This window comes from Protopterus annectens, chromosome 17.part0, assembly GCF_019279795.1.
Source record: "Protopterus annectens isolate FY-2018-M chromosome 17.part0, PAN1.0, whole genome shotgun sequence".
NCBI lineage: Eukaryota > Metazoa > Chordata > Ceratodontiformes > Protopteridae > Protopterus > Protopterus annectens.
Window position 1 is genome coordinate 139,629,625 of NC_056751.1, and position 26,904 is coordinate 139,656,528.

General features: G+C 40.7%; 1 protein-coding gene across 1 annotated transcript in view; it reads left to right on the forward strand.

Moving 5' to 3' along the window:
• LOC122791413 (fatty acid amide hydrolase-like) overlaps positions 1-26,904 on the forward strand; it is a 1,249,544-nt gene that overhangs the window by 390,214 nt on the left and 832,426 nt on the right. The window contains exon 8 of the mRNA XM_044059161.1: positions 22,440-22,600. Within this exon, the coding sequence (XP_043915096.1) occupies positions 22,440-22,600 (161 nt within the window). The remainder of the gene's footprint in view (positions 1-22,439; positions 22,601-26,904) is intronic.

Genomic DNA, 26,904 nt, shown 5'->3' on the forward strand with positions numbered 1-26,904 from the left:
TTATTTGCACTTCCTTTTGTATTTACATTTCTTTTTTGGATTGCCTTGTCCTGTCCATTAATTGCTATTATAAACAATATATACAGTAGTATGAAAATACATGAGTATTAACATGCACCCCCAAAGTTGCATTTCCTTGTTTGAGGTTTAGCTTTCCTCCATTTTTCTGGCTTTTTTTCAAATGGGTATATCAGCATTTAAAAACAAATTTAAAGAGACTGTTACTTTCCTAAGACTGTTAACAGACTGTTACTGTACTGATACTGTTTAACTTTTATTAACTTACACTGAACTCTATGAACCAACATGGTGTGCTGCTTTTGCTTGGATTTCTATTAGCTGAAAAATGCTATTTGTCTAAGTTTTTATTAATTTTTTAATCACTCTGTACTTTACTACCTGTATGTACCTGTTTTTTAATCACTCTGTACTTTACTACCAGTACTTATTATCAATGCCCACCCCTCCAGGCATGTCTAAAGATCAGTTCCCTGTGCTTTCTCCTATTAACCTGGTGAATATGGGCATCCTGAGGCAATGAAGCAACTGTCTCATGCACACTGGAAACCCTCTCTTCTTACCTTCAGACACTCAGACTTGCGAGAGATGCACTTATATATCCAAATTGGAAGCCACGCACTCTCCAGCTAAGACCGGAATAGCTGGTCAAGAGGAGAAAGTCAACACTAGCACCACACCACATGGAGCACACAACTCTCCAGAACACACACCAGCACTGCCTTCACATAAAAACACAAACCACACACCCACCTTTGCGGAGGCTCTCAGTAAAAATGTACCCAGGCAGCAGAGACAACCAAGGCAGAAATGCACTCGACCACCACAACACAACACTAATCATGAGACACACAACTCTCCTAAACAGTGTGCCACTCAACCAAAGCCCCTAAGGCAAAACATCATGCCCATCACACTAGTCATAGATGACTTGATAGTGAGGCAAACTGATGTCCCACTCACTAGGTTGAATAAGGAGAAAGTAACAGCTGTCTTTCAGGTGCCAGGATCCACCACATAACGCACGCACTCAGGTCCCTCAACAACAAGTACAAATATGAGAATGACCTGAGATGTACCTCCTGGGACTACACAAAAAAGAGATGGAGGGAGCTTCTGATTATTATGCCCAGGCTGAGTATGACCCCCTAGCTGAACAATATCCTACCATCCAGAATGATACCATAATGACACAAGCAAAAAATATTTATTTCACTGGCCAAGTCTCTTGCCACCCCTATAGTGCCTTTTTTAGGTGGTGTTCCAAAGACCAAATTACCACCATAACAACTACAAACAAATGCAATCTGAGGGTCATGCTGCTCAATGCTAGAAGTCTAAATCTCAAAATGCACTCGCTCGAAGCACTCCTTAAAATGGAGAACATCGACATTTGTGCTGTAAGAGAGACCTGGTTCAAGGTAGCAGAAAGCATCCCTGCACTACCAGGCTATAACTCATTCCACACCTTTCGGCCCCAGAACATGGACTGAAGCTCCAAATGCGGTGGTGTTTCCATATTCATAAAGGATGAGCACACCTCCAGACTGGTAGCCCAACACACTAGTCATATGTGAGTCTATAGTCAGGCACTGATGTCCCACTCACCAGGCTAAACTAGGAGAAGGTTACTGTCAGCTGCCTGTCTGGTGCCAGGCTCCGCCACATAACCCATGCATTCAGGTCACTCCACAAGTACGACTCTGTCATTGTCCATGTTGGTGTGAACGACCTGAGATGTATCTCCCTGGACTACATGAAAAGAGATATGGAAGAGCTCTCCGATCTTGTAATCCAGGCAGGTATGACCCTATCCCTGAGTAGCATCCTGCCATCACCCAGAATGATACCACAATACAAGGACAAAATGATTGACTTCAACAATTGGCTAAGCTTCTGGTGTGATTTTAAAGGGATCCAGTATCTGTCTGCTTGGGACAACATGGTCGACAGACCACGATGCTTTGCCAGAGATGGCCTGCACCTATCGCTCCTGGGATTCCAGATACTGGCTAAGGGTCTTGCCGCCCCTATAGTGCCTTTTTTAGGCAAGGTTCAAATGACAAATTCACCACCATAACAGGAACAGGCAAGCAAAAACTGAGGGTAATGCTACTCAGTGCTAGAAGTCTAAATCTCAAAATGCATTCACTCGAGGCACTCCTTAAAATGGAGAACATCGATATCTATCCAGTGACTGAGACTTGGTTCAAGGCTCTAGAGAGCACCCCTGCATTATCAGGCTGTAACTCATACCATACTTTTTGGCCATCTAACCTGGACCAGAACACCAAAGGCGGAGGTGTGTCCATATTCATTAAGGATAGCCACACCTCCAGGCTAGTTGTGCAGCATAATGCATCCGAGGTTATCCAAGTCCAACTAACTCTGGGCAAAACTGCAATCCAAATTGTAGCTTGCTACAGATCCCCCACCATGCCCCAGGATTCCCAGTCCTCTTTTCTTGATATACTGGAAAATATTAGGGTTCAACCAAACACCCTAATAATGGGCGATATCAACTACCCCACCATTAACTGGGAAAACTACTCATGTACCAACTCTTTCGCTCAACGCTTTCTGGAGTTCATAAATTCCAATGCCCTGGATCAACTTATCCATACCCCCACCAGGGGCAACACATGAGTGACCAGTGTTCCACACCTGAAGTCAGCACCTCGTTGGTCAGATCCGACCATAAGCTAATCACCCTAGAAATCTGCATCTCACCCCCACCCGCCATTAAGGAAACCTTGGTAAAAATTTTCTCCAAAGCCAACTTCATGCTTCTTAAAACAGAAGTGGCGAACTTCATGACACCCATGCAGATGGACAATACTGTTACGACTGCTGAATCCTACACAAATGCACTCTATAAGCACTTACACGAGTGCATGGATCATGCTATCCCAAACAGAACCAAGACGCTATCCTCAAAAAAAAAAAAAAAGGAAGCCAATCTGGTGGTCCCCTGCCATAAACAAACTCTACAACAGAAGGAAGAAACTGTTGCAAAAGAGAGTAAAATCCCATGAGTGGAGGAGCTCCCTGGTCAGCCTCAGTAAGAAGGTGAGATTCCTTATAAGGTCCTCCAAAGCTAGCTACAAAAACAAAATTGCCACTGATTCTAACGGCAGCCACAAAGCATTCTATAGCTATGTCAAGAATCTCAATGGCAACACCCAGATCTGCTCAGAGTTACAGCACAATGACACGAAAATTACAGAAACAACTGATATTGCCAACATCCTGGCAGATAGGTTCAGTGCTAACTTTACCCCCCCCTCACCCCCTAAAGGGCCCATATCTATACAGGAAGAATGCAGAGTCTCTGTAATCACATCTATGCAGGTGAAAGCTGCACTCTCTAAAACCAAAAACACAGCATTCATGGGACCGGACAACATCCCAGGCTGCGTTTTACATGAACTTCAGAACAAACTGTCTCCCCACCTAAGTATTTTGTTCAGTCATAGTCTCATGTCAGGCTTTGTGCCCACTGAATGGCGCACATCAACAGTTATCCCACTCCACAAAGGGGGAGCCACCACTGATCCTGGGAACTATCTCCCTATTAACCTGACGAGCCTGGTCTGCAAGGCCATGGAACTCATAAACAAAGAATTGGCAGTGGCGGCTGGTGACTTCAAATTAAAGGGGGGCTGCAGGAGACAGCTGAATGGGTGGGGCCAATGGGAAGGTGTGCGCCCAACTGTTTTTCATCTTTATTAATGACTTGTATACAGTCATACCAAACGTCAGCTGTATCCAATACGCTGATGACTCCACCTTGATTTGCTCAGCTACTTCTCCCACAGACCTGAGGGTCGCTACCCAGTCCACCTTTAATACCATAGAAAATTGGCTCTCTGAACGTAGATTGTTACTAAATCCCAAAAAAACTAAAATGCTGTTATTCTCTCCAACTCATAGGTCTGCTGCCTTCACCTTTACCATAAATGCAAAAGATGGGACAATAATTTCCCCTGACCCCTCTACAAAATTACTAGGTGTCATTATTGACAATAACCTAAAGTTTGACCTACATGTAAATCAAACAATCAAGAACATCAATAAAAAACTTGGGTCACTGTATAGAATAAAAGCCTTCCTAACCCCTCCAACTAAGATGGCTCTAGGTCGCTCTCATCTACTCTCAACACTTTTATACACCTCCCCTTCTCTCCAATCTTAACAAATCTGTACTAAATAGACTGTCAACCTGTTACAATCATATTGCCAGGTTTGCTACTGGAATGCCTTTTAAAACACACCACTGCATCAATCTAAAACACCTTGGGTTGCTAGAACTTCCCAGTCTCATCCAATATAACCTGCTGATCATGGCTAACAAAATCCTCTATAACCCAGATAACACACCAGCCCTTCAAAATATTATCACCCCCCACAACAATCCAAGCCTGCTTCGATCCTCGAACAAACTTCTAATTCAGACAATCAAAATCAACAACGCCGCTGGAGATGCCCTCTTTGCTAACACTGCAGGCAGAGCCTGGAACTTACTTCCAGGTGATATTACTTTGCTCTCCTCCCTAGGACAATTTAAAACTAAACTCAAACAACATATGGCATTTAACTGGCTTTGTCACTGCAACAAGCTCGGGTAACTCTCAACATGAATGTGAATAACCCAACTAACTATTTTTTGTTAATTTTCTCCTGACTATAACCAGGTGCATCTCATGCCTGTCTATGTACTCGTTGGTAATACTACTTATATACTCTTGGTTTACTTGTATTATTGTATCTGATAACTTGGAGCTTATCTCCCCGGGCCTCCACTGAAAATGGACATGGCTCCAGTTGGACTATCCCGGTCAACAAATGTAAAATAAAATAAATAAATAAATAAATAAAAAGGAGTGGAGCTATGCTTAACACCACAACAACTGGAACTTTAATTAAATACGCTGCCCTGGGTGCCAAACCATCAGTACGAGAGTCCAATCAAGACAAAATGAAGTGTAGAAGAAAAAATATTTCAATGCATTGGTTACATGACAACTTACTTAATATCTAGATGGAAACACAAAGGTTGTGAGGCATGAAAAAATAAATTACTTTTTAAATACATTACTGGAATGCCAGTCAAGGGCAGCTTCAGTGGTGCAGCGGTTAGTGTTGCTGCCTCACAGCGAGGTTCTCTGGTTCGATTCTCGGCTGGGGTGCCTTCTTTGCGGAGTCTGCATGTCCTCCCTGTGGTCGCGTGGGTTTCCTCCCACATCCCAAAAACATGCAGTAGGTGGAGTGGACACACTAAATTAGCCCTAGGTGTGCGTGTGTGCCTTCTGTGGAAGGTTGGGCGCCGGGCTGGCAACTCAACACCATAAAACTCCACTGCCAATCATGAGCGGACAGATGGTCTGCTGTGGCGACCCCTAACCAGGAAAAGCCGAAAGAAGAAGACTGGAATGCCAGTCAAAAGCAGTTTTAATTATAATTTATATTCAGCTTTATAAAATTACCAAGTAACATGCTGAACATAGCAATCTCTGTGATAACCCCCACTTGTAAAAATGTTTCTTATCCAAAAAAGACCTGCTGCCTGATAACTATCTACTTGTTTCATGGGGAAGATATGATCAAAGTAAAAAATGAACAGCAAACAAGAAACAAGCCCAAGATAAATTGCTTAAAGGATTACTGCACAAGGTATGGACCACACATGATAGATTGGCATTCTGTTTAGTTTACGGGTAAAGCCTGCAACGATGACTACAAGTCTCCAACAAATGTAATGAGCTTCTGAAAATACTGTAATCATGTCCTTTATTACAAATACTGTCATATGCATTTCAGTACCTAAGGCTTATACATTATCTAGTTATGTAAATATTCTCTGCATGGCAGCAACAAAAAGGCTTTCAATGTTGGTAATTCTTTAACAGTATGCTTATTAAAGCTTATTTGTATCTTACAATCTCCGACAAGCTTACCTGATGGTCATTAAAGCATTGCTAGGTAAACACAAAGCAACAAGGCACTGCAACAGCATGCATTTTCTGAATAATAAGAAGCATAAATCAACAGTATAAAAATATGACAGAAAACCAGAACATTCTGCAAAATCAAGGACAGATGAAAAGCCACGGTTGTACCTGTGGTCTACCTTGGATGGGGGAATACTCTGCACACTTACACTGCATAACTGCTCCTTGCCTTGCTTGGACACATCCAAAGCCACTACAGTGGGGAGTGGGGTGCAAGAAGTATGTCACAATTTGAAATGTCTCTGGCTGACGGTGATGGCTCATACCTCTCAATCTCAGAGCAAGAAATCTGGACAAAACCATACATAGAAGTGGGACACAGGCCCAAAAATAAGAAGCATTTTTAAATATTGCTCTTATAAACTTAGACATATAATAGACTAGTAGTAGGTCTTGCATTAGTATGAATTTTCTGAAGGGTATGAAATCTGAAACTGAAATGTCTGCCATTATTTTCTCACTTCAGTCTTTAATGATTTGCCACTAATTTGCCAAAAAAACACAATTTTATGAAAACCGGACCAAAAATGTGATGCAAACATATAAAATTGCCACACAATACAGCTGGGAACCTGTCAAAGTAGGGACACCTTTTTTAATATTAGTACTGTTAACTTGAGCAGCTGACAAAATAAGAGCATCTACATGCATTTTCGAAATAAAAGTAATCTATAACTCTGATCATTACAGTTGTTTATAATTGTAAACCCTCCATATTTTCTTCCAAAATTGCTATTTTGCAGAGGGATTATTAGGGGGAGAGCAACATTTTGAGCCACAATTTGGGGACAGTTGAGAGGTTTGGAATTCTATAAAGCGATTTATTGGCATATACCTCTCAACCTCTTAATGCAGGAAATCTGGACAAGGCCAAATATATTGGGGGAACATACAAATAGTACTAAAAATTGCTGTTGTATAAAGACAGTTGATAGAATAACAGGTCTTGCTTTAGCATGCATTTTTCTGAAGGTTGTGACATCTGAAACTGAATGTCTGTCATTATTTAGTGACTTCATTCCTAAATAATTTGCCAGAAAACCACAGATTTTATGAGGAACAAACCAAAAATAAGAAGCAAAAATCTGGACAGTTGAGAGGTATAGTTCAGCCGGGGCTGTCTGAGTTTGCTGCCCTTCCCCCCTCACAAAATTATGGTCAAATGGAGCCTCCCTCCTGCAGCCATTCCAATGTTCCATTCCTTGGTTATTACGCCCCATTTACCATAAACACTGTAGTGTGCATACTGCTTTACTTTGCGATGATTTGGATTTCATTTGAAAGTTTTATTTTGCATTTTACAGCACAAACACCATCTGCCAAACAAAGCAATGCAGTCTCACAATGAAAATAGACTTAGCATTAAAACTTCTCTGCCCTTGAAACTCACGTTCATTGAAACAGCATTGAAACCCACATTCAAGGAAAATGCATTTTGCCAGTAGCAGATAAAAATCAACTCTGGGCTGTTTTCAAATCATAGGCCCTGTGAACACGAAACATGCACGTGCTCTTTGATACACCTTCCTGACTGTATTAAATTATATTCCTTGTACAATACAATACAGTTACAGGGCATTTTAAATTTATTGTTTTGAACATTATTCCAGTAAACAATGAAACAAAATGCATGCACCAATAATGACAAAACTGCCCAATTCAGAAAATTTCAATCATAAAAGTCTACTCAAACTTCTACAGTCCACCAGTATCAGTAAATGTGCACAATCTCCGAAGAAGTAAAAGTCATCTAAATTCCACATTAAAGAAATCTGTAACTAATGAAGAGGTTGCTGCTAGCAAACAACTTTATATGTCATTGTTTCATCTACAAATAAAGTGCCTATGTTGCATTAAAAAATTGCAGCTAGTAATATTGCAATAGGGAATGGATGGCAAACTAATAACAGGTTCATTTTACTGGGTATCTTCACCAAAAAGGACTGCAGCATCCACTCCCTTTAGAACACAGTACAGTATGAGCAATGCATCTACCTACTGTGGGAGTAGAACCCACAGCCTTCTTCATCAAAAGCAAGTACACTACCTGCTGTGCGATTAACAGTGCAAGCTGACTCAGCATAAGCAGCACTAAACTTCTGTTCTCCTGCAGCTCTCAGCTCCTTGTAAACTCTACTCGACACTCAGTGTATCTCTGAACTTTGCAGCACAAGAAATCTGGAAAAAGCCAAAATTTATTTTGGGGGGCAAACGCCCAAAAACCAGGGACACATTTTAAGCATTGCTTGTATAATGTTGGAATGTTGCTAGAATAAAATGCTGTGTTACTACCATATATTTCACTGCCAAGTCTTAAACCCTGGACCTGGTGAAAAACAGTCAGAGCAACATACCACTATGCCAAATCAGCTGTTTTGTGAAAGAGAGGAAGACTAACTTAAATCGCTACCATTTAGTGAATTCAGTTCTCACCATAGCTGTCAACCTTTTGGCACAAAACACCTGTACAAAGCCAATAATGGGGGAATAACAGACCCAAACATATTCAGCAAATTCAGTTCTAACCATAGCTCTCAACCTTAGCACAAAAAACCTGGACGAAGCCAATAATGGGGGGGGGGGGTACAGTCCCAAAAATAGAGACTAATTTCAAATTCCCATGTTATAAACTTAGAAAATTGCTAGAATAAAAGGTTTTGTGTTACTATGTACTTTCTGAAGAATATGAAGTCTGAAATTCAGATGCCTGTTTTTTTTATTTATTTAACATTTGTTAACCAGGAAAGTCTGACTTGGAACAAAAGCCAATTTTCAGCAGAGGCCCAGGGAGAAACTCTGCAGAAGCATGCCTTTGTAAGATGGGAGGACATGCAGACTCGGCACCCAAGCCAAGAATCAAACCAGAGAAACTGTAGCTGTCAAGCAATAATGCTATCAGTGCACCACTGCACTACTGACTGTGCATGGAAAAACAAACATACAGAAACCACAGATTTTTTGAGGAACAGAACAAATATGAGGCAAAGATCTACAAACTTCTTTTACAAATGGTGGTGGGTAGGGAATTCAGGCCCTTGCCACCTTGCATCCAAGGTAGAGGGTTCAAGCCTGAGGTATTCTCTACCCACCACCATGTGTTCCTTTTTTACAAACATACACTTCAGCATTTCCATACCTGTCCTCAGCCTGTAATTCCACTACATTAGTTCAGTGCATCTCTGTGCTCGTAAATCCACTTTCAGTAGTGTCCTCACGCTAACAGTCCTTCTGGTAGGTTTCTCAGCATGCCAGTGATGCTGGTTTCTTGCGAGTGTAGGCTGGAAGCACCAGACTGCTGACGATGCAGTCCAGTGTTCGTTCCACGGATGTTATCACCGCACAGACTTCTGGGGCTGCAGGGCAGAGATGCCGTTCTCCCTTATACAGACTGCCTGACAGAGCAGTCTGGAGTTCTGAGAGAGTACCAGGAACTCCAAGCACACGTGTCGAGTTCCGGGACTCACTTTATATTTCTTTTTCTTCTCCGTTCGTTCATTTGATTTCTCCTTTTCAAGGTAAGGGGGGCTGCAGTCTTATAGCACGAGCCACCCCTGGACATTGGTAACCTCCAAACTCTGGACTCCACCCAGTTCGGGTTTGTGAAAGGCACATCATGCCTTCTGAACCTGATTGACTTATTTGAGGCTGTCACCAAAGCCATAGACGAGGGTAAGGTGGTTCACACAGCCTTTCTTGACCTTGCCAAGGCTTTCGACACCATCTCCCATTCTGGAATTATAGCTAAACTCACTAAACTAGGTATAAATCCCTATGTCACAAGATGAGTTGCCAACTGGCTCACTGACAGAACCCACACTGTAAAAGTTGTAGACTCCAAATCTGACTTCAAAACAGTGACAAGTGAAGCACCACAGGGTTCAGTCCTGGCACCTCTCCTGTTTGGTATCTACTTCTCTGAAGTACAGGCTAACACAGAAGGCCTCTGGCTAATGAAGTTCGCAAATTGCTGCAAACTAGGAGCCATAGTTGAGTGCCCAAATGATGTGGACATCCTACAGAAGGGCCTTACTGAGACAGATGCCTGGTGTCAGAGGCATGGCCTCAAGCCTCAATGCCAGAAAGTGCATTGTCATCCCCTTTGGTAAAAACTCTGTACCCATGAACTACTACATAAATGTCAGTCTACTTAACACCGAATGTGTGATAAGAGATCTTGGGACCCAGGTGGACAGTAGTCTCTCCTTTGATAATCACATTACCACAGTAGTCAGGAAATCCTTCTATGTGGCACACCTGATCACAAAAGGGTTCTCATCTAGGAAAAAAAAGAGGTCATTGTTCCCCTCTACTCGGCACTCAGACACATTACAGAGTACAGTGTCCCTTTTGGAATGTACCTCACAAGACATCTGCAGCAGCTGGAAAGGCCACAGAAGTACCTCACAAAGAAGACTACTGGCCTCAAATGGATGCCCTACACTGACAGTCTCGAAAAACTCCAGCTTTACTCTGTAGCATATCACCTACTCCGAGGAGATCTCTGCATAACATATAAAGCTATGTTAAACCCAGAGCTGTTGGACATGCTACATCTAAAGAAATCCCAATCCCTCTGAGCTACATGCTCTAGGGACCTAAACCTTGTCACCACAATAAACAGGACATGCTGGAGGGATAGATTCCTGTCCCAGAGACTTCCTATAGCCTGCAACAAGCTACCCATCTATGTCAAGCAAAGTTCCCTCATTAGCACTCTTCAAGAAAAATCTTGATTAGTGGATGGAAAATAGGAAATACACCCCAGGGATCACATTTGTGGCTCTGCTCGACAGGGGCACAGGACATTAACTTTCTTGGGTGGCATAAGTCAGGCAACCTTGTTGGCTAGGCTTACTTAGGCCCTTGGGCTGATAGCCTAGTACCTGCCTATGAACATAACACGTCAGAGATACTTCAGGTGCAGCTAACATTGGGTAAGACAGCAATTCAGGTCGTAGCCTGCTATAGGTCGCCATCCATGTCCCAAGACTCACACTCCACATTCCTAAGCACCCTGGAGAATATTAGGGTCCAATCTAACACTCTCTTACTAGGCAACTTCAACTATCCCTCCATTAACTGGGTAAGCTACTCATGTACCAATACATTTGCCCAACGTTTCCTGGAGTTCATTAATTCCAATGCCCTGGACCAGCTCGTTCTTACCCCTACTTAGAGGTACCAACATCCTTGACCTGGTCATTACTAACATGGGCAACCATTGCTCTACACCATAGTCAGCTCCTTCCTGGTTAGATCTGACCACAAACTAATCACCTTGGAAATTCACATCCCTCCCACCCCCGCAAAGGTAACCACCATGAAAAACTTATCCAAAGCTAACTTTGGACTCCTAAAAGCAGAGGTGGTTAACTTCACGGCACCCATGCAAATGGATAATAGTTGCGCGACTGCAGAATCATACACCAATGCACTGTACAAACACATACACAAATGCATGGATCTCACCATACCCAATAGAACCATGGCGCTCTACTCCAAAAAAAGGAAACCAATCTGGTGGCTCCGTGCTATAAAACTCTACAACAGAAGGAGGAAACTGATGCGGAATAAGGTGAAGTCCCAAGACTGGAAAAAACTCCCTTATCAGCCTAAACAAAATGTTGAGATCCCTCATGAAATCCTCTAAAGCTGTCTATGAAAACAGAATTGCAGCAGATAGTGAAGACAACCACAAGGCCTTCTAAAGTTATGTAAAGAATCTCCATGGCAATATTCATATTTGCTCTGCGCTACAGCACAATGGTACCTCCTGTACTGAGCCAACAGATATTGTCAGTATACTGGCCGACAGATTCACTGCCAACTTTTTCCCTATCCCCCCCCAAAGGACCAATCACAATACTAGTAGATTGCCAGGCACCCAGTATTAGTGCTGCACAGGTTAAAACAGCACTGTCCAAGGCCAAAAATACAGCTTCTATGGGACCTGACAATATCCCTAGTTGTGTTCTACATGAACTACAGAGTGAACTGGCACCTCACCTGTGTGCCCTGTTCAATCACAGCCTCACCTCAGGCTTTGTCTCTACCGTGTGGCGCACTGCTACAGTCATCCCTCTCCACAAAGGAGGAGTGACTACAGACCCTGGGAACTATCACCCCATTAGTCTGATAAGCAAAACTATGAAGCGCATCATCATGGACCTGATAAACCAGGATATAGAGAATCTCTTCACTCTGGATCCCACACAGTTTGGTTTTGTGTGAAGGGTAGATCATGCCTGCTCAACTTGGTCGACTTCTTTGAGTAAGTCAACAGAGCTGTGGATAAAGGCAAGGTGGTTCATACAGCTTACCTTGATCTGACCAAGGCTTTTGATACCATTCCCCACTCAGAATCACCGAAAAACTCACTAAGCTTGGCATCAACCCCTATATCACTAGGTGGGTTGCAAACTGGCTCACAGATAGAACCCACAGTGTGAAAGTTGCTGATTCCAAGTCAGACTGCCGACAAGTCACGAGTGGAGTCCCACAGGGTTCACTCCTGGGTCCTCTCCTGTTTGGTATCTACTTCTCTGAAGTTCACACTAACACGAAGGGACTCTGGCTGACAAAGTTCGCAGACGATTGCAAGATGGGAGTTATTATTAACTTCCCAAGAGATGTTGACATCCTACAGAATGGACTCACTGAGACCAACATCTGGTGTCAGAACCATGGCCTTAAGATCAATGCCAAAAAATGTCATCATCCCCTTTGGGAAAAACCCGGTTCCCATAATTTGCCACTTTGATGGTAGTCCACTGAACACAGAAGGTGTTATAAGAGATCTGGGAACACAGGTTGACAGCAATCTCTTTTGATCACCCCATTGCCACTGTGGTCAGAAAGTCCTTCTGTGTGGCACATCTCATTACTAAGGGTTTTGCATCCAGGAAGAAAGAGGTCATTGTCTCCCTTTACTCTTCCCTCATTAGTTCAATCATAGAGGACAATGCCCCATTTGGCATGACACAGGAACAAACCAAGAAGCACGCACGTAGGACAAAGTGCAGGGTCCAAACCAACCATACAAAAAGACAAAAAACGGACCAGCACAGCGAAATGCAGGCAAGAAATATTTATTTTAAATTGAATCCCATTAAACAAGATAAATAGTAAGCAAACCGGTTTCGGCTGAAAAAACAGCATTCTTCAGTGCTGAAACAAAGTTCAATAATTAATTATCCAGCTTCAAACATCCTGGTCTTATATAGACACTCAATTAGAGATATTGCCAAAAACACTTATTGGATTGTATAAGCTAGACCCATCTCATAGAAATCATAACATTAATGAAATCATGAAAATTGGTGAAGGTCTGTTTCCAAAATATTGAATTAAAAAGATGAAAAAAGAATAATAAAATAATATTAAAAATGAAAAAATAAAAGATTATTAACAAACACATTGCATGAAAGGGCAAGTTAGCATATTATACCATCTCATTTAATCCAGGTTTGAACAAAGCCCCTAACCTGGTTATCCACATTGTTTCCATATTGTTAAGTTTGTTATGCCAACCTGCTTTGAAATTTCTATGCATTTGAATTTTATCAATGATAATAAATTTAAAGACAGCCATGGGATGTTGAATGGTGTGTTTATAAAGAGCATTGGACAGACGATGGTTTCTTATGGCGCTGAGGTGTTCACTAATCCTCAGTTTGAATGGTCTGGACGTCTGACCAACATAAAATGATGAACAGGTACATGTAGCTAAGTAGATGACCCAATCTGAACTGCAGTTACCAAAAATGTTAATTTGATATACTTTAGATGTATTCTTACTTGAAAATTCCTTAGTTTTAAGAATATGTTGACAAGCACTGCAATGCCCACAAGGAAAGCATCCAAGCAATGGGTCACCAAATAAAGTAGTTTGAACAGGTATTGCTGGTGTGTGTACCTCTTGTAATGTGGAAATCTTGAGTTTATAGTCCTGCCCCTCCTATATGAAAAAGTGCATTTATCTGGTAAAATATCCTTCAAAAGTTCATGGGATTTGAGTATATCCCAATATCTGTCAATGATTTCTCTAAATTTAAATGTATTGTTCCCAAAAGTAACAAATCTAATTGGCTGCCTAGGATTAGATGTTTCTTGATGCTTCATACTATGATGTTGTAATAAAGTGGGTCGTGTCACATGCTTAGTTTGCTCAATGGTGTGAGAGATATGATGCTTGGGATATCCACGATCAATGAACCTGTGTGACAAGTCGTGCACAGGCTTCATATTGTTCCTCTGATGAGCATATGCGTTTCATACGTAGAAATTGGGATTTCGGAATATTTTGGATGATGTGGCGGGGGTGAGAACTTGATGCGTGTAATAATGTGTTATACTGAGGAAACTTCCTATGTACATGTGTAGCTGAAGTATGATCCATCTGTCTGGAAACAACAACATCCAAGAAAACAATCTCTTCATATTCAGTATTCAAGGTAAATTGTATATTCCAAGGGTTGTTGTTAAGATACTTAAAATCAGACACATGGTCCTTATCCTCACGCCACACCATCCAACAGTCATCTAGGTACCTCCTCCAGATATCAAGATCATTTATATGCAAATTATGGTCCACATCATAGATGAATGATTGCTCAAAAAATCCCATAAATAGGTCAGTATATATTGGGGCAAAAGAGGCCCCCCATTGCCGTCCCCTTAATCTGCCAATAAGGTTGTCCGTCAAAATAGAAAATGTTTTTACATAACACATACTCAGCGAGCTTTACCAGAAAATTGTTGAAAGCAGTGCAATATATCCCAGATTTATTTAACCAATATGAAATAGCAGTAATTCCGGCATCATGTGGAATACTTGTATATAAAGATGACACATCTAAAGTACATAGCCACCAGTCGGCTTCCAGTTGTGAATCCTGAATAATATTCAGGAATTCAGTTGTATCTAATATCCTGGATCTAATATGAACCAAAAGAGGTTTCAAATAATATGTAAGGAATGCGGAAAGTGGTTCTGTAAGAGAGCCTCTACCTGAGACGATTGGTCTCCCTGGGGGATTGATAGAATCTTTGTCGATTTTAGGAAGTAAATATAAATACTGGGGCATAGGTTCAGCCACTTTGAGTTGTTTACAAGTCTGTCTACTAATGATCTCCTCTTCCATTGCTAAATCCAGTAGAGAATCTATCTGTGCCTTAAAACTGGGTGTAGGATCAACAACCATCTTAATATAGAACCGAGTATCGGCCAGCTGTCTATAGGCCTCATCTTTATATGTGCTATGATCCATAACAACAGCACCACCCCCTTTGTCAGCCGGAGTAATAACTATTGAATGGTTAAGTTGAAGTTCAGTTAATGCATGTCTCTCAGTTTGAGTAAGGTTATGATGAATGGGTATCTGTTAGAAAAATGCAAATCTTTAGTGACACACTCCTTAAAAATAGAAACATGTTTATCCATAGGCGGTACAAAGTCCGATTTACCAAATTTAAACTCAATAGATCTTTGAGTGGATTCTTGGTCTGAAAAAAATATCTTAAAATTAATCAATCTACAGAAATCATTAACATCATTTAACAAATTGAATTCAGAAACTGGTGCAGAGGGCACAAAATTCAGACCTTTAAGTACTTGGATATGTACAGGTGATAATTCAAAAGATGAAATATTATGTACATTGTTCACTATTTCACCATCTGTTATAACAGTACCTGTAAACTGGATGTGCCCATGTCTGTTTCTATGCTTTCTGCCCCCCCCTGCGTGTCTTATGTCTAAAGGGTCAGACTGTTTTCGCTTAGCAGCAGGGGACACCTGATGTGAGGGCACATCATAATCAGTAGCTGAGGAGTTTTCATCCTCTGAAGTCATACTGACCGAAGAATCTGTCCTTCTTAAAATTGACCTGGGCCTTTTTCGGCCTTGATTGCTTTTGTTTTTAATCACTCTATCAGTGAACCTGACATTCTTTGATACCACAAATGGTTTGCCTTTATCATAATCAGACACATCTCGATTAAATTTGTGTGTTTTTCTCTTGATCAGTTGTTGTTCTAAATTGGCCAAATCTTTGGCCAAAGCGGAAATATGTTCCTGGAAATAGGATTCAGTTTGAAATACCTGAGCCTCCATACAAACTTTGTTGATTTCAATTATTTGTGATTCTATAGTTCTTTCGTAATACCCAATTAAGGTATTGACAGACAACATGGCGGCCTGATGTTGTGCCAAGGCCCAGTCTTGTGATAACTGAGCATCAGTATTGGCCACTAGGGGTTGTAAATGGATCCTAAGACCTCTGGGTGTAATATCTTTGAGTTTATAAGCCTTGAATAACTTCAAATGCCAGATGTTAGACCTAAGATGTTTCATATTTTTGGCCAGATTATGAAAAATGAGCCCACATTTTTGTTTGGAGTCACAATCAGTATTGTTGCTATTAGTTGACCCCTTGTTATGGAAGCCAAATGCTTCCAAATTATCTTTGTCAGCTGATAGACCTTGCAAGATGCCATTGAGGTCCATATTAAAGCTGATGTGTGGTATACAGGTCACAAAGAGGATCCTAGGCCTTGTGCTATGTGGACTGACTCAAAACAACTCCCAACTATTCTGTCTCCTGTTGCCTTCTTAGAGGCGATCTCTGCTTGGCTTACAAAGCTATGTCTGATTCAGCTCTGTTAGAAATGCTACATCTAAAAAAATCCCAATCCCTCTGCACCATATGCTCCAGAGACCTCAACCTCATTGCCACAATTAACAGAACATGCTGGAGGGACAGGTTCATAACCCAGAGACTGCTCATGCTATGGAACATATATGTCAAGCAGAGCACCTTGCTGAAGCTATTCAAGAGAGATATTGATGAGTGGATGGAAAACAAAAAAATCACCCTGGGGATGACTCCAGTGGCTCTACTCCACAGAGGCACTGGGAACTAAGGTTGGGTGGCACTATTCCAGGGTAATCCTATGGCTAGGCTTGTAAAGACCCCAGGGCCATTAGCCAAGTACACACCTATGAACCTATATATTCCCGTGTATTATTCCCAAGATGGCAGTTACACCAGTCTGACTAATGATGTTCTTGCTGTACTAGTTTGTTTACGGAAGTATAAGTCTGTTTGCTGTTATATTCCATGTAAGCCATTCTTTTTAAAATGTGACATTACAGTCACTGTTTCCTACCATTATTGATCCTGTCTGTTGTATGCATAAGCTGCCTTTGGAGACATATGTACTTTTAATGTGTGGGGTTTTGACCCTCTCTTGTTTTTTCATTTAGGATTTGTCATAGGTACTGCTTTAAATGTTACTCTATTTCTAGATGTGGATGTGGACTTCTATACCCAACGTTTAATTGCATTGTTTAGTTTTGCATATACCATTTGCATTACTGTAAATGTATTCACTGTATCTGTATTAACTTTACACTGTGTCTGTAGGTTATTTCTGTGTTTATTCTGAATCTGTCATAGCTTATCAAACCAGTAAAGTAATTATTTTTCTGTTTTTTCTGTCCCCTTTGTTTAATTAATTTACATTGAGTTTTGTACTAACATTGTCTTTCATTACTTTAAAAGGTCTGTGTACTTTGCTGCCAACTGATAACCTGTGTTCTGTTAATTTATTGCTTTAATGCCCATTTCCTGCCATGACCTGGGTTATAGGGAGGATTATCCCCATATTCTACTGGTCATAATTTACCATTTTCATTATACTGTTAGTGTTTGTAATTACCCCTTGCCTTATTGAAAAAGATTTGTCCTTCCTTCTGTTTATTTTCTACCTTTTTCTGCTTACCCTGATTTTTGCAGGTTGTTTGCATATATGCCCTTTTCTATTTATTACCTGTTTTAAAAACAGTGTATTAACTGTCTATGGCTGTCTCCTGTTTCATCATTGCAATGCGGAATTGTCTGCAGTAGACAATATTGTTGTACTTGTAACAACTGTGACATCTTTTGGCTTAATTTTTATCTTTAGACTTTAAAGCATCAAACTGCTTTTTGTAGTCCACAAGCTGTTTCTGTACATTTCCTATTTGCATCTGCAATACTGCTTACTTTTTTAAACTGCTTAGTACTTTGGCTTTTTCTTGTTCCAGGTGGAGTTTAAGATGTTTAATCTCGAAGTCTGCATCTGTCTGGCTGACAGAAACTGATTTTAAAGCTGCATCTGCATTTTGTAGAATGTCATTAACTGTCTGACAAAATTGCTTTAACATACTATCATGCCTGACCAAAACGTTTTTTTTTTTTTGGGTCATGTTATTTAGACTGTCTGTCCGATCATTTTCAGATAGTTTTTTTAATTTTTGAAACTGTGGAAACTGGCATTACCTTGTCTGTGTGTTTAAAACAGTTATGCGAGTCTAGGCACTCGCCTGTTTTAGCTGCTTGCTTTGCTTTGGCATCTGCCAAAGCATTTTCTTTAGCCCTTTTGTATTGCATTTTTTATGTGCTTTGATTTTTGACAATACTAAACTTTTCCTGTAAATTATTCTGGGAATTAATGCCGATAACTCCTGTAGTACTGGAGCATGTTTTATTGATTTGTCAACACTGTCGACAAATCCCCTTCTGACCCAAACTGGCATGTGTAAGCATAAAGAATTTACCACATAGGCACTGTCACTGTAAATATTGACAGGTTAAAAATGCTGTAAAACATATTTTGCTAATTGTATATTTGACTTTAAACATTTAGGAATAAATGTATAAAGCATTTAAATAAAGTATTATTTCAAATAGATTCCACAGTGTATATCAACCATTGTTTAAATGCCAACATATTGAAACAAAATTCCTTTTTTGTCTTGCCACTGAGGCAGTCTTCAGTAAACAATATCAGCAGGAGAAATAACTGCCATTTTTGCTGAACCCTGTCCAATGTCAATTGGTGTATTTTGTGCCCCTTGTAAGTCTTGTTGGGCTTTTCTAACTTAATAAATGTTGTTGGGCTTTAATCGGATTGTTGTGTTAAAACAGAAATGTTATTATGTAAAGTCTGAATGCTATGCTGAGTCTCTTCCTCTAGATGGCGACATTGTCCCTTACTACTGTCACTAGGGAAATTTTGAAAAGCTGTGAAAACCTTTCCTTTAAAAGGTTAATATTAATAGCACACTTTACTATGTTAGAACTTTCTTTCTGTGCATTTACAAGATTTATTATAAATAATATTTTTATGTAGTCTATTACATTACTGACAGTGATTGTCCTACATTTGTACTGTATGAAATTTAGGTAAAGCGGAGCCTTAAGACATTAAAGAAAATGTGCAACCGTTTGCATTATTTCTGGAAAAGGCATGACTGCAGAAGGTACATTTACCTGTTGTGTATGTGAAGAACTAACAACGCTAGAATCAAACAGATGTCAGAATAGGATATATCTTATTGTATGACTTGCATACTAGACTCTTGTGACAAGATAGACATCATTTTGTAAATTTACTTCCACATAAAAAACAGTCTCTTTGAATTGCTGTACATTTTGTCATGTATGGATCTTAGACATTTATCCAGTTGTGTTTATAAATGGATAAATGTCTAAGATTTTTTGAACATTAAAAATTTCAGAGTTACATTTTATGTCTGACACGACCAGGTTTAAATGATGCCTGTAAATAAGACCAGACCTTGTCCAGTGTATTATGTAAATCTATATGTACAATATGTGGGCATTGTAAAGTCAAGTTTTTATTGGCATCTGTGTTATAACTGTGAAGAATTTACCATAGAGGACAAACAGGTGATCAGGCTGAAGTCACTTCGAAGACATGGTGTCCTTCAACAGACGAATTGATGGTGGAACATTGTTGGACAGATGAAACAACGTTATCTCATAATCCACCCAAGAGAAGCACTGGATCTGTCGACCTGTGGAATTTACATATAAATTATTTATTTATTTATTCCAGTTTGGTGACTGGGGAGGTCCACTGGGCTCGAGAGCCCATTTTCAGTGGAGGCCCAGGGAGAAAAGCTCCACAATGCAAAGTTACATTATATAGAGAATTACAAGAAAAATATTTGCATTGCAATCAACAGGTAGTATAACAATGAACAGGTAGTATTACAGTCAAAACTGGTATCATTTAGTAAAGACAGCAAAACTATTAAAAAAATTTTCAAGAGAAAGATAGGCATACTGCATAATGGCTGGATGTTACTGTTTAGTTACATTTATAATCTAAGTATATGAGAGAAATTAGGAAGGTATGAAGGTTAGCCAGGAGAGAAGGAGGAGCAGAGCTTGGGAGGTATGAGTTGAAGAGTGCAGTTCCATTTCCTGTGAAGAAACAGGTAAGAATGATGTTGTGTTTTGAAGGTGTGTGGATTGTCACAGGTCCTCAGAGTAGAGGGCAGGGCATTCCATTTTCTGGCTAGGGAAAAGGAGAGTAGAAGCTGACCAGCTGGGCGCTTGGGTTTTTGGACAATTATAAGGTTTTGGTGAGTAAATCTAAGGGGTCTAAGGGGGGTATATGGTTGTAGGATATTAGATAATGCAGGGCAGCTAGTAGGTTGGAATAATAATTTGTTGGCTGTGACTATTTGGAGGAAGTCAAGTTGATTAGGGAGTTCAAGCCATTTTAAAGAGTGTAGGGAGGTGCAGTGATGGGAGGAGGATTTTGCCTTGGTAGCGAATCTGGAGATTTTGTTGTAGCACACTTCCAGTTTGAAGGTGTGTGTGTGGAAGGTAGATTGGTACCAAATGAACAGTAACTGCTGGTAACGGATATAAAAGGTCACATTCAAGCTGGCTTCGCCACTGTTAAATTGTTGTCAAACGTCAGAAGTAACCAGACTTGCACCATACTGCTGTTTCTGTTGTAGTTTAATATGTCCAAAAAGTTACACTGTCTGAGATTATTTCGATGCTGTTATAACACAGCTAGAAAAAGTATTTTGCATCTCATTAACTGAATCAATGCACACTTGATTAATACATCTCCAAAAGAAGAGAAAATAATGTCCAGTTTATATACCATTTTCAAAGGGCAGCAGATTTTATTTTTAATGTCCTTGTGCTTTGCATGACTGGTTTCTGTTTCTGTCACTTGTCCTACTTTGGTTTCTGTATCTGAAGTCTACGAAAAGTCCATGTTAAACAAAATTCCTTATTATTATAACAGAATGCCATTTACAGTTATGTTTAGTCCAGAAAACTAGACGTTTTTTCCATGAACCATTTTTAAACGTATTTAGAGTTATTTTAGCAGATGTCTGTCTGAGATAGCTGCTTGCTTCGGCATGCAGTTTGTGTTATACTTCTGCTTTTTAGAAAGAGACATTTATTTCCAAGTTAACCCTTGCTTTACAAGTCAAAACCTTGTATTAATAAAAAGCATACTTTTCTTTTTGTATTGCAGCATTATTTAATTTCATTATTGCTTTGGGGAAAGAATGTTTGTAATATCTGTCAACGTATGTAAAATGTCTTTTTTGAGCAGGGGGCATTATTTCTCCATATTAAAGCATAAAACCTTTACCTTCTGAAAAACTGAAGATGTAACATATGGGGACCTTTTTTCTTTGAGTGGCTCCTTTAGCCTATAATTGCTAGCATGCATGCCATATGATCTTTATCCAGTGTACTGCGCAGATGCAGAGTAAATACTGATGAAACTGCCAGTCAAGCTACTCGTGCCTTTGTTGTTGACCATCCTGACTAATATACTAATCAGACTTGTGTTGCAGATGGACCTATTGTACCAGTAGCCTTCTTTGCCCAGTCACATTGAACTGTCATGCTGTTTGGAATGGCTTTGCCAGGTGGTGAATAGCATGGACAACAAAACATGTTTTTTTTTTTTTTTTTTTTATTGATGATTGTTTAAAGCAATTTACAAAGTAGCTTAGTTTATATTGTTAACTTTGGATTCAGTTTTATTGACTAGAGAAGAACGATTCATGATAATGAAGGCGGCAGTTTGTTCCAAAGAATTGCTGTTGAAAGATTTCCTAGTCTTGTCATAAAATACTTTTTGCCAAAATAGCCATCCCTTTGTCATTCTGTAACATTTTTCAGTCTTTAATGGTGGAATTCAAATAATTCACAAAACAGCAGACACACAGAAGACTCAGGTGAGAATGAAAGAGGTAACTTGTCATAATAAGATGCTTCTTTTGAAAGGAAGTTGTTATGTTTTTCTTTACGTTCATGTGACCAGTTTGTGATCAATGTAATTGATCTGTTTTACTTGTAGTTTTAGCACAGGATGAATTTTATGAATCCCTGCAGGCTTTTTGTTTTTTTTTGTCTCTACTATGTTCAGTAGTATCTTTTTCCTGCTGAAAACATAGCCTTTTCCTTACTGCTTTTATTTTGTTGAGGGAGGGTAGTGGGGTGATAATGACAGCATTGTTGGAATGATAGCATACCTTATTCTGTTGTGAATAGTGACTGTTTCTTTTCTGTTCAGGTGCCATTTCATTATCGTGCAGGTACAGTCTTCTTAGGAAAGGAACCAGAGACTTCTGATGCCACTATTACAAAGAAACTAAGAGAGGCTGGAGCAATAATTTTAGGAGTGACAAACATGCATGAGCTTGGAATTGGTACAACTGGCTGTAATCCCAACAGGTAGAACAGTTGTGTGTGTTAAACATTATCTGATGTAATTGCAAACATGCTTAGTAATTTAGTCATGTTGCTGTGCTGTATTTGACCATTTTATAAACTAGTGTAGTTTTTTGCTATTCTCTGTGCTCTCCATTGGGGAACTTTAGCATATCTAACACTGACCAAAGAGCACACAGTTCTCAGTCACAGACAGCAGCCTCAGTTTTTACCCTGCTGCTTGCAAGCTAGACTTTATCTCAGAGTAGAGGCATTCTTCAGGTGTGTCACCTGCCCCTCTACCAAAGGAAGCTGGGACTTTCCTCTCTGGGGAATATAGCTCCTACTGAAGCACTTCCACCCACCTTCTCCCCTGCAAAGGAGTTGCAGAATGGAACTTATTTGGGGTCGTGATATCATGTCAACTGTTGCCACTTCTTTCAAGAGCCACTCTCCTACCTTCTTTAACAGTCATGCCCGACTCTAACAGAATCCATTTATCTCTTGGCTGAACATTCTTGTCTGCTCTTACCTTCTTTACTGCAGTCCTAAATCTGCTTTGCTAAGTATTCTTCTGCTTTTCTGCACATGTGACAACATCACCCTCATTTGTTCTCCTAGATATTCCCCACAGTTGAGACTACTTTGGCTTCTTAATTCTAATCTCAGGCTCTTTATTTCCATCACCTCAAGCTTTATCCACTGCTTTGCCTTCACTGTCCACATTTTTATGCCATGCAGAATCACTTTTCATACCACTGCTGTATTTGAACTCCTTATTTAGACTTTCATTCTCCTCAACCACATCTCCCAGGTATTTGAAACTGTTAATCTTTTCCACTAAGTTTTGCCTTCTGTTTTAGTTTTAAGCTTCTGATTTCCATGATGTTTCTTGCTATGACTACTGTCTAGTCTGTACCCAGTTTCATCCCCACATATATTCAGATGTCATTCTATGTCATTGTTGCAGTATTCTTCACAGTAGGGATCTCCTTCCAAGGACAGCCCAACATCTGGCCAGTATACCAAAACCTTTAGACATTGTATGAGCAGTGCATCACATTTATGCTCCCCATACAGGACGCAGTTACCCAGAACTTCTTTGCCACCAGTATGAACACTGTCATCGCCCGTCTGTCTGAAAGCCCTTTTCCTGCACTGAATACATAGTGTCAGATAAGTACCCTGTTGGGGTTTTCTTTTATTTATCTTTGATCTTGATACCTTTTAGTTACCTAGAGGTCATGTCATCCAAGAAGGGAAAATGTCAGTGTGGGAGGCAGATTCCCCATAAGGACCATCACGAAAAGTTTTTGTCTTGGTGCTTCCCACGACCGTATGTCTTGTAGTATTTGCAAAGCGTTTGTACCCAAAACTCTTAGAAGTTGCGTATCTTTTAGAAGTTGCGTGTCTTCCCTGGCCATCTGTCTTGAGAACCAGAGGCTTAAATTGTTAGCCCAAGATAACATGGCAGAATCTCTTCTGTATACCTTAATGATCCTCAAGGGAAATGGCAGTAGTTACTCATGTCCTGTTCAATGCCTTAATTGTCCTGAAGCCTCCTCAAGGGGTTTCTGTGCCCGTCCCCTGGATTTCAGTGTCTGGTGATGTGTCCTGTCCTAATCTTCCCAGATGCCTTCGCCTTTGGCTTGTGGTTCTGATGAAGAAGAGTCTGCAAGTCCTGAGTCTTTTTTTGAGAAATTGTCTTTGAGTCGCCATAGCCAGAATGATGGAATACTTAAGTGGGATTCTTCTCAAGTGTCTGATATCCAAAAAAGGTATTATGAGCTGCTTCAGGTGGATACTCCTAAACATTCAGTAATATTTCCTGTATTGGCTGCCTTCTTAGACACCTTTATTGCCGCCTCTAAGTCTCCAGATTCTCAGACTCCTAAGAAACCTGACAGGTTCTGTAAGGTTCCTGAGGATTTTCAGTTCTTATTTAAATGTCCTGCTGCTGACCCTGCTGTGGTGTCAGTCTCCTCTGACATGTCTTCTAAACTTTTGCCCTCTTATAAGCTTTTACCATCAAATAAAGATAGTATGGCAATGGAGAGAATAAGTAAGGAGGTTTATACTGTTTCTATGTTTTCCTTTCTGGCCTATCCGACCCACATGACCAGATATGCTCTGGCCTTGATTGCCCAGGTTTGTCATGTCATTTCTGATCTCCCCGATTCTGAAACAAAATCTTCTGTTCAGTCTATTTTAGGTTCTACCTCTCAGTCAACTCGTCACTATCAAGTGTAGCTATGAGGCTGCTGATGCATCTTCCAGAGCTTCTGCCTTTGGGTCTGTCATGAGGTGTTATTCTTGGCTTTGTCTGCGGTCCTTACCTGAAGACATTAAGGCCAAGCTGCTGGATGCTCCTTTGCATATTAAAAATCTCTTTGGGACTGCTGCTACTGAAATGTTTCAGTATCTTCAGGAAAAAGGTAAAGCCTTGCAGGATCTTATACATATCTTTGTATATATCCTGTCCCTAAGTTCCAGAGAAACTATCCTACTAGGTCTGCTTTTGTTCACAGACAGCCTCATCAGTCCACCAAAGGTAGCAAGATGGTTGGTAGGCAAGCTCCTCCTGCTAAGTCTTCTCGGGCTGCTGTGGCTTAGAAGCCTCCTTTATCAGACAAGCCTGCTTCTCTTTGATTTCTTAACACCCCCCCCCCCCCCCGGCCAGGTTTCCTTGTCCCTTCAACTCTCCTCTGTCTTCCAAACTCACATATCATCGCCTCCGATACTTGGATTCTATCTGTCATCCATCAGAGCTACTTCATGGTGTGGAAGACTCTCCGTTCTTTTTCAGGGATTCCCCAACCTCCTCTGGAACAACATCTTCATTTCTTGGAGGTGCTTGGGTCCCTGTTGGACCAGGGAACTATTGAACCTGTCCATCCTTCACAAGTAGGGAAGGGATTTTAGTCCGGAATGTCCCTGGTCCCTCGAAAAGAGGGCAGTTAGAGACCTATTATGGATCTCTCCTTGCTCAACACCTTTTTCAAGGTTCTTACCTTCTGGATGGCTTACTCTTCATACCCTATTTCCTCTCATTCTACCTCAGGCGTTTCTAGTGTTCCTGGATTTGAATGATGCTTACCTTCATGTTCCTGTTCGCCATCTTTTCAGGAAGTTTTTGTGTTTCTCTGTTTCTTCCACTCATTTTCAGGTCTCTGCTTTGTACTTTGGCGCCTCTACTGCCTCAAGTATTCACAAAATGCCTTTTTGATGTGACTGCCTTTTGCAGGCTCCAAGGTATTCAGATTTTTCCTTATCTAAATGACCTGTTGCTTCAGGTGCCTTCTCCCAGTCACCTGTTACATGATGTAGTTTGCCATCTTTCTCCTATGAAATCTGTGGTTCATTATCAACTTTCAAAAGTTTGTCCTGACTCCCTGTCAGGACCACTTATATCTGGGTTACAGGAGTCACAGTACCAGTGTTGGCCTCTCTTCCACCTTCAAAAGTTCTGTAATTGACAGCTTTCTTTGATTCTCTTCGTACCATGCCTGCTGTTCCAGCCGGAGAGTTTCTTCAAGCCCTGGGATTCATGGCCTCTTCTATTCCAATGTTCCCTTTTGCGAGACTGCACATGTGGAAGCTTCAGTGGTACCTCAAATCACTTTGGCTTCAGCATTGCCACCCACTAGATTTTAGTGTGCCTCTCTTTCCATGCCTAAAGCTGGAATTCAAGTGGTGGATTCAACAAGTATCTCTCAACCCAGGCCTGCCCTTTCAGTCTCTGGTTACTGCTCAAAAATTATTCACAGATGCCTCAGACAGGGGATTGAAGCTTCCTGTGGTCATTTGAAAGCCCCCACCCATCAGAGGTCAGATCATATCAACATCAGAGATGAGAGCTCTGATTCTGGCCTTTCAGGTTTTTCACCCCAGGCTGTCTACAGGACCTCCGAAGGTTTACACGGACAACACCACAGTGATGTGGTATGTCAGCAAGCAGGTGGGCACCAAATCTTACCTTTTCTGCAGGTTGGCTCTGCAGTCCTGGGATTTGACTCTCAGTTATCAGTTTTACTGTTCAGGCAGTGTATATTCCCTTAGAGAAAGATTGTGGCAGACACTTTGAGCTGGACCAAAACATAGGCTCATGAATGGATGCTTCACAGAAACATGTTTCTGGACATAGTCCATTGGTGGTGTATTCCTGAGGTAGATCTTTTTGCCTTTGCTCTGAACAGGCAACTCCCTGATGTCCTTCATGGATGCATCTGCAGTCATAACAAGTGGGTTGTCCTGTCGTCAGGCAGCCCTTCAGTCGGCCGGATTCCAAAGTCCGGCTTCGGCTGATGTCGCACTCCACCCGACGTCAT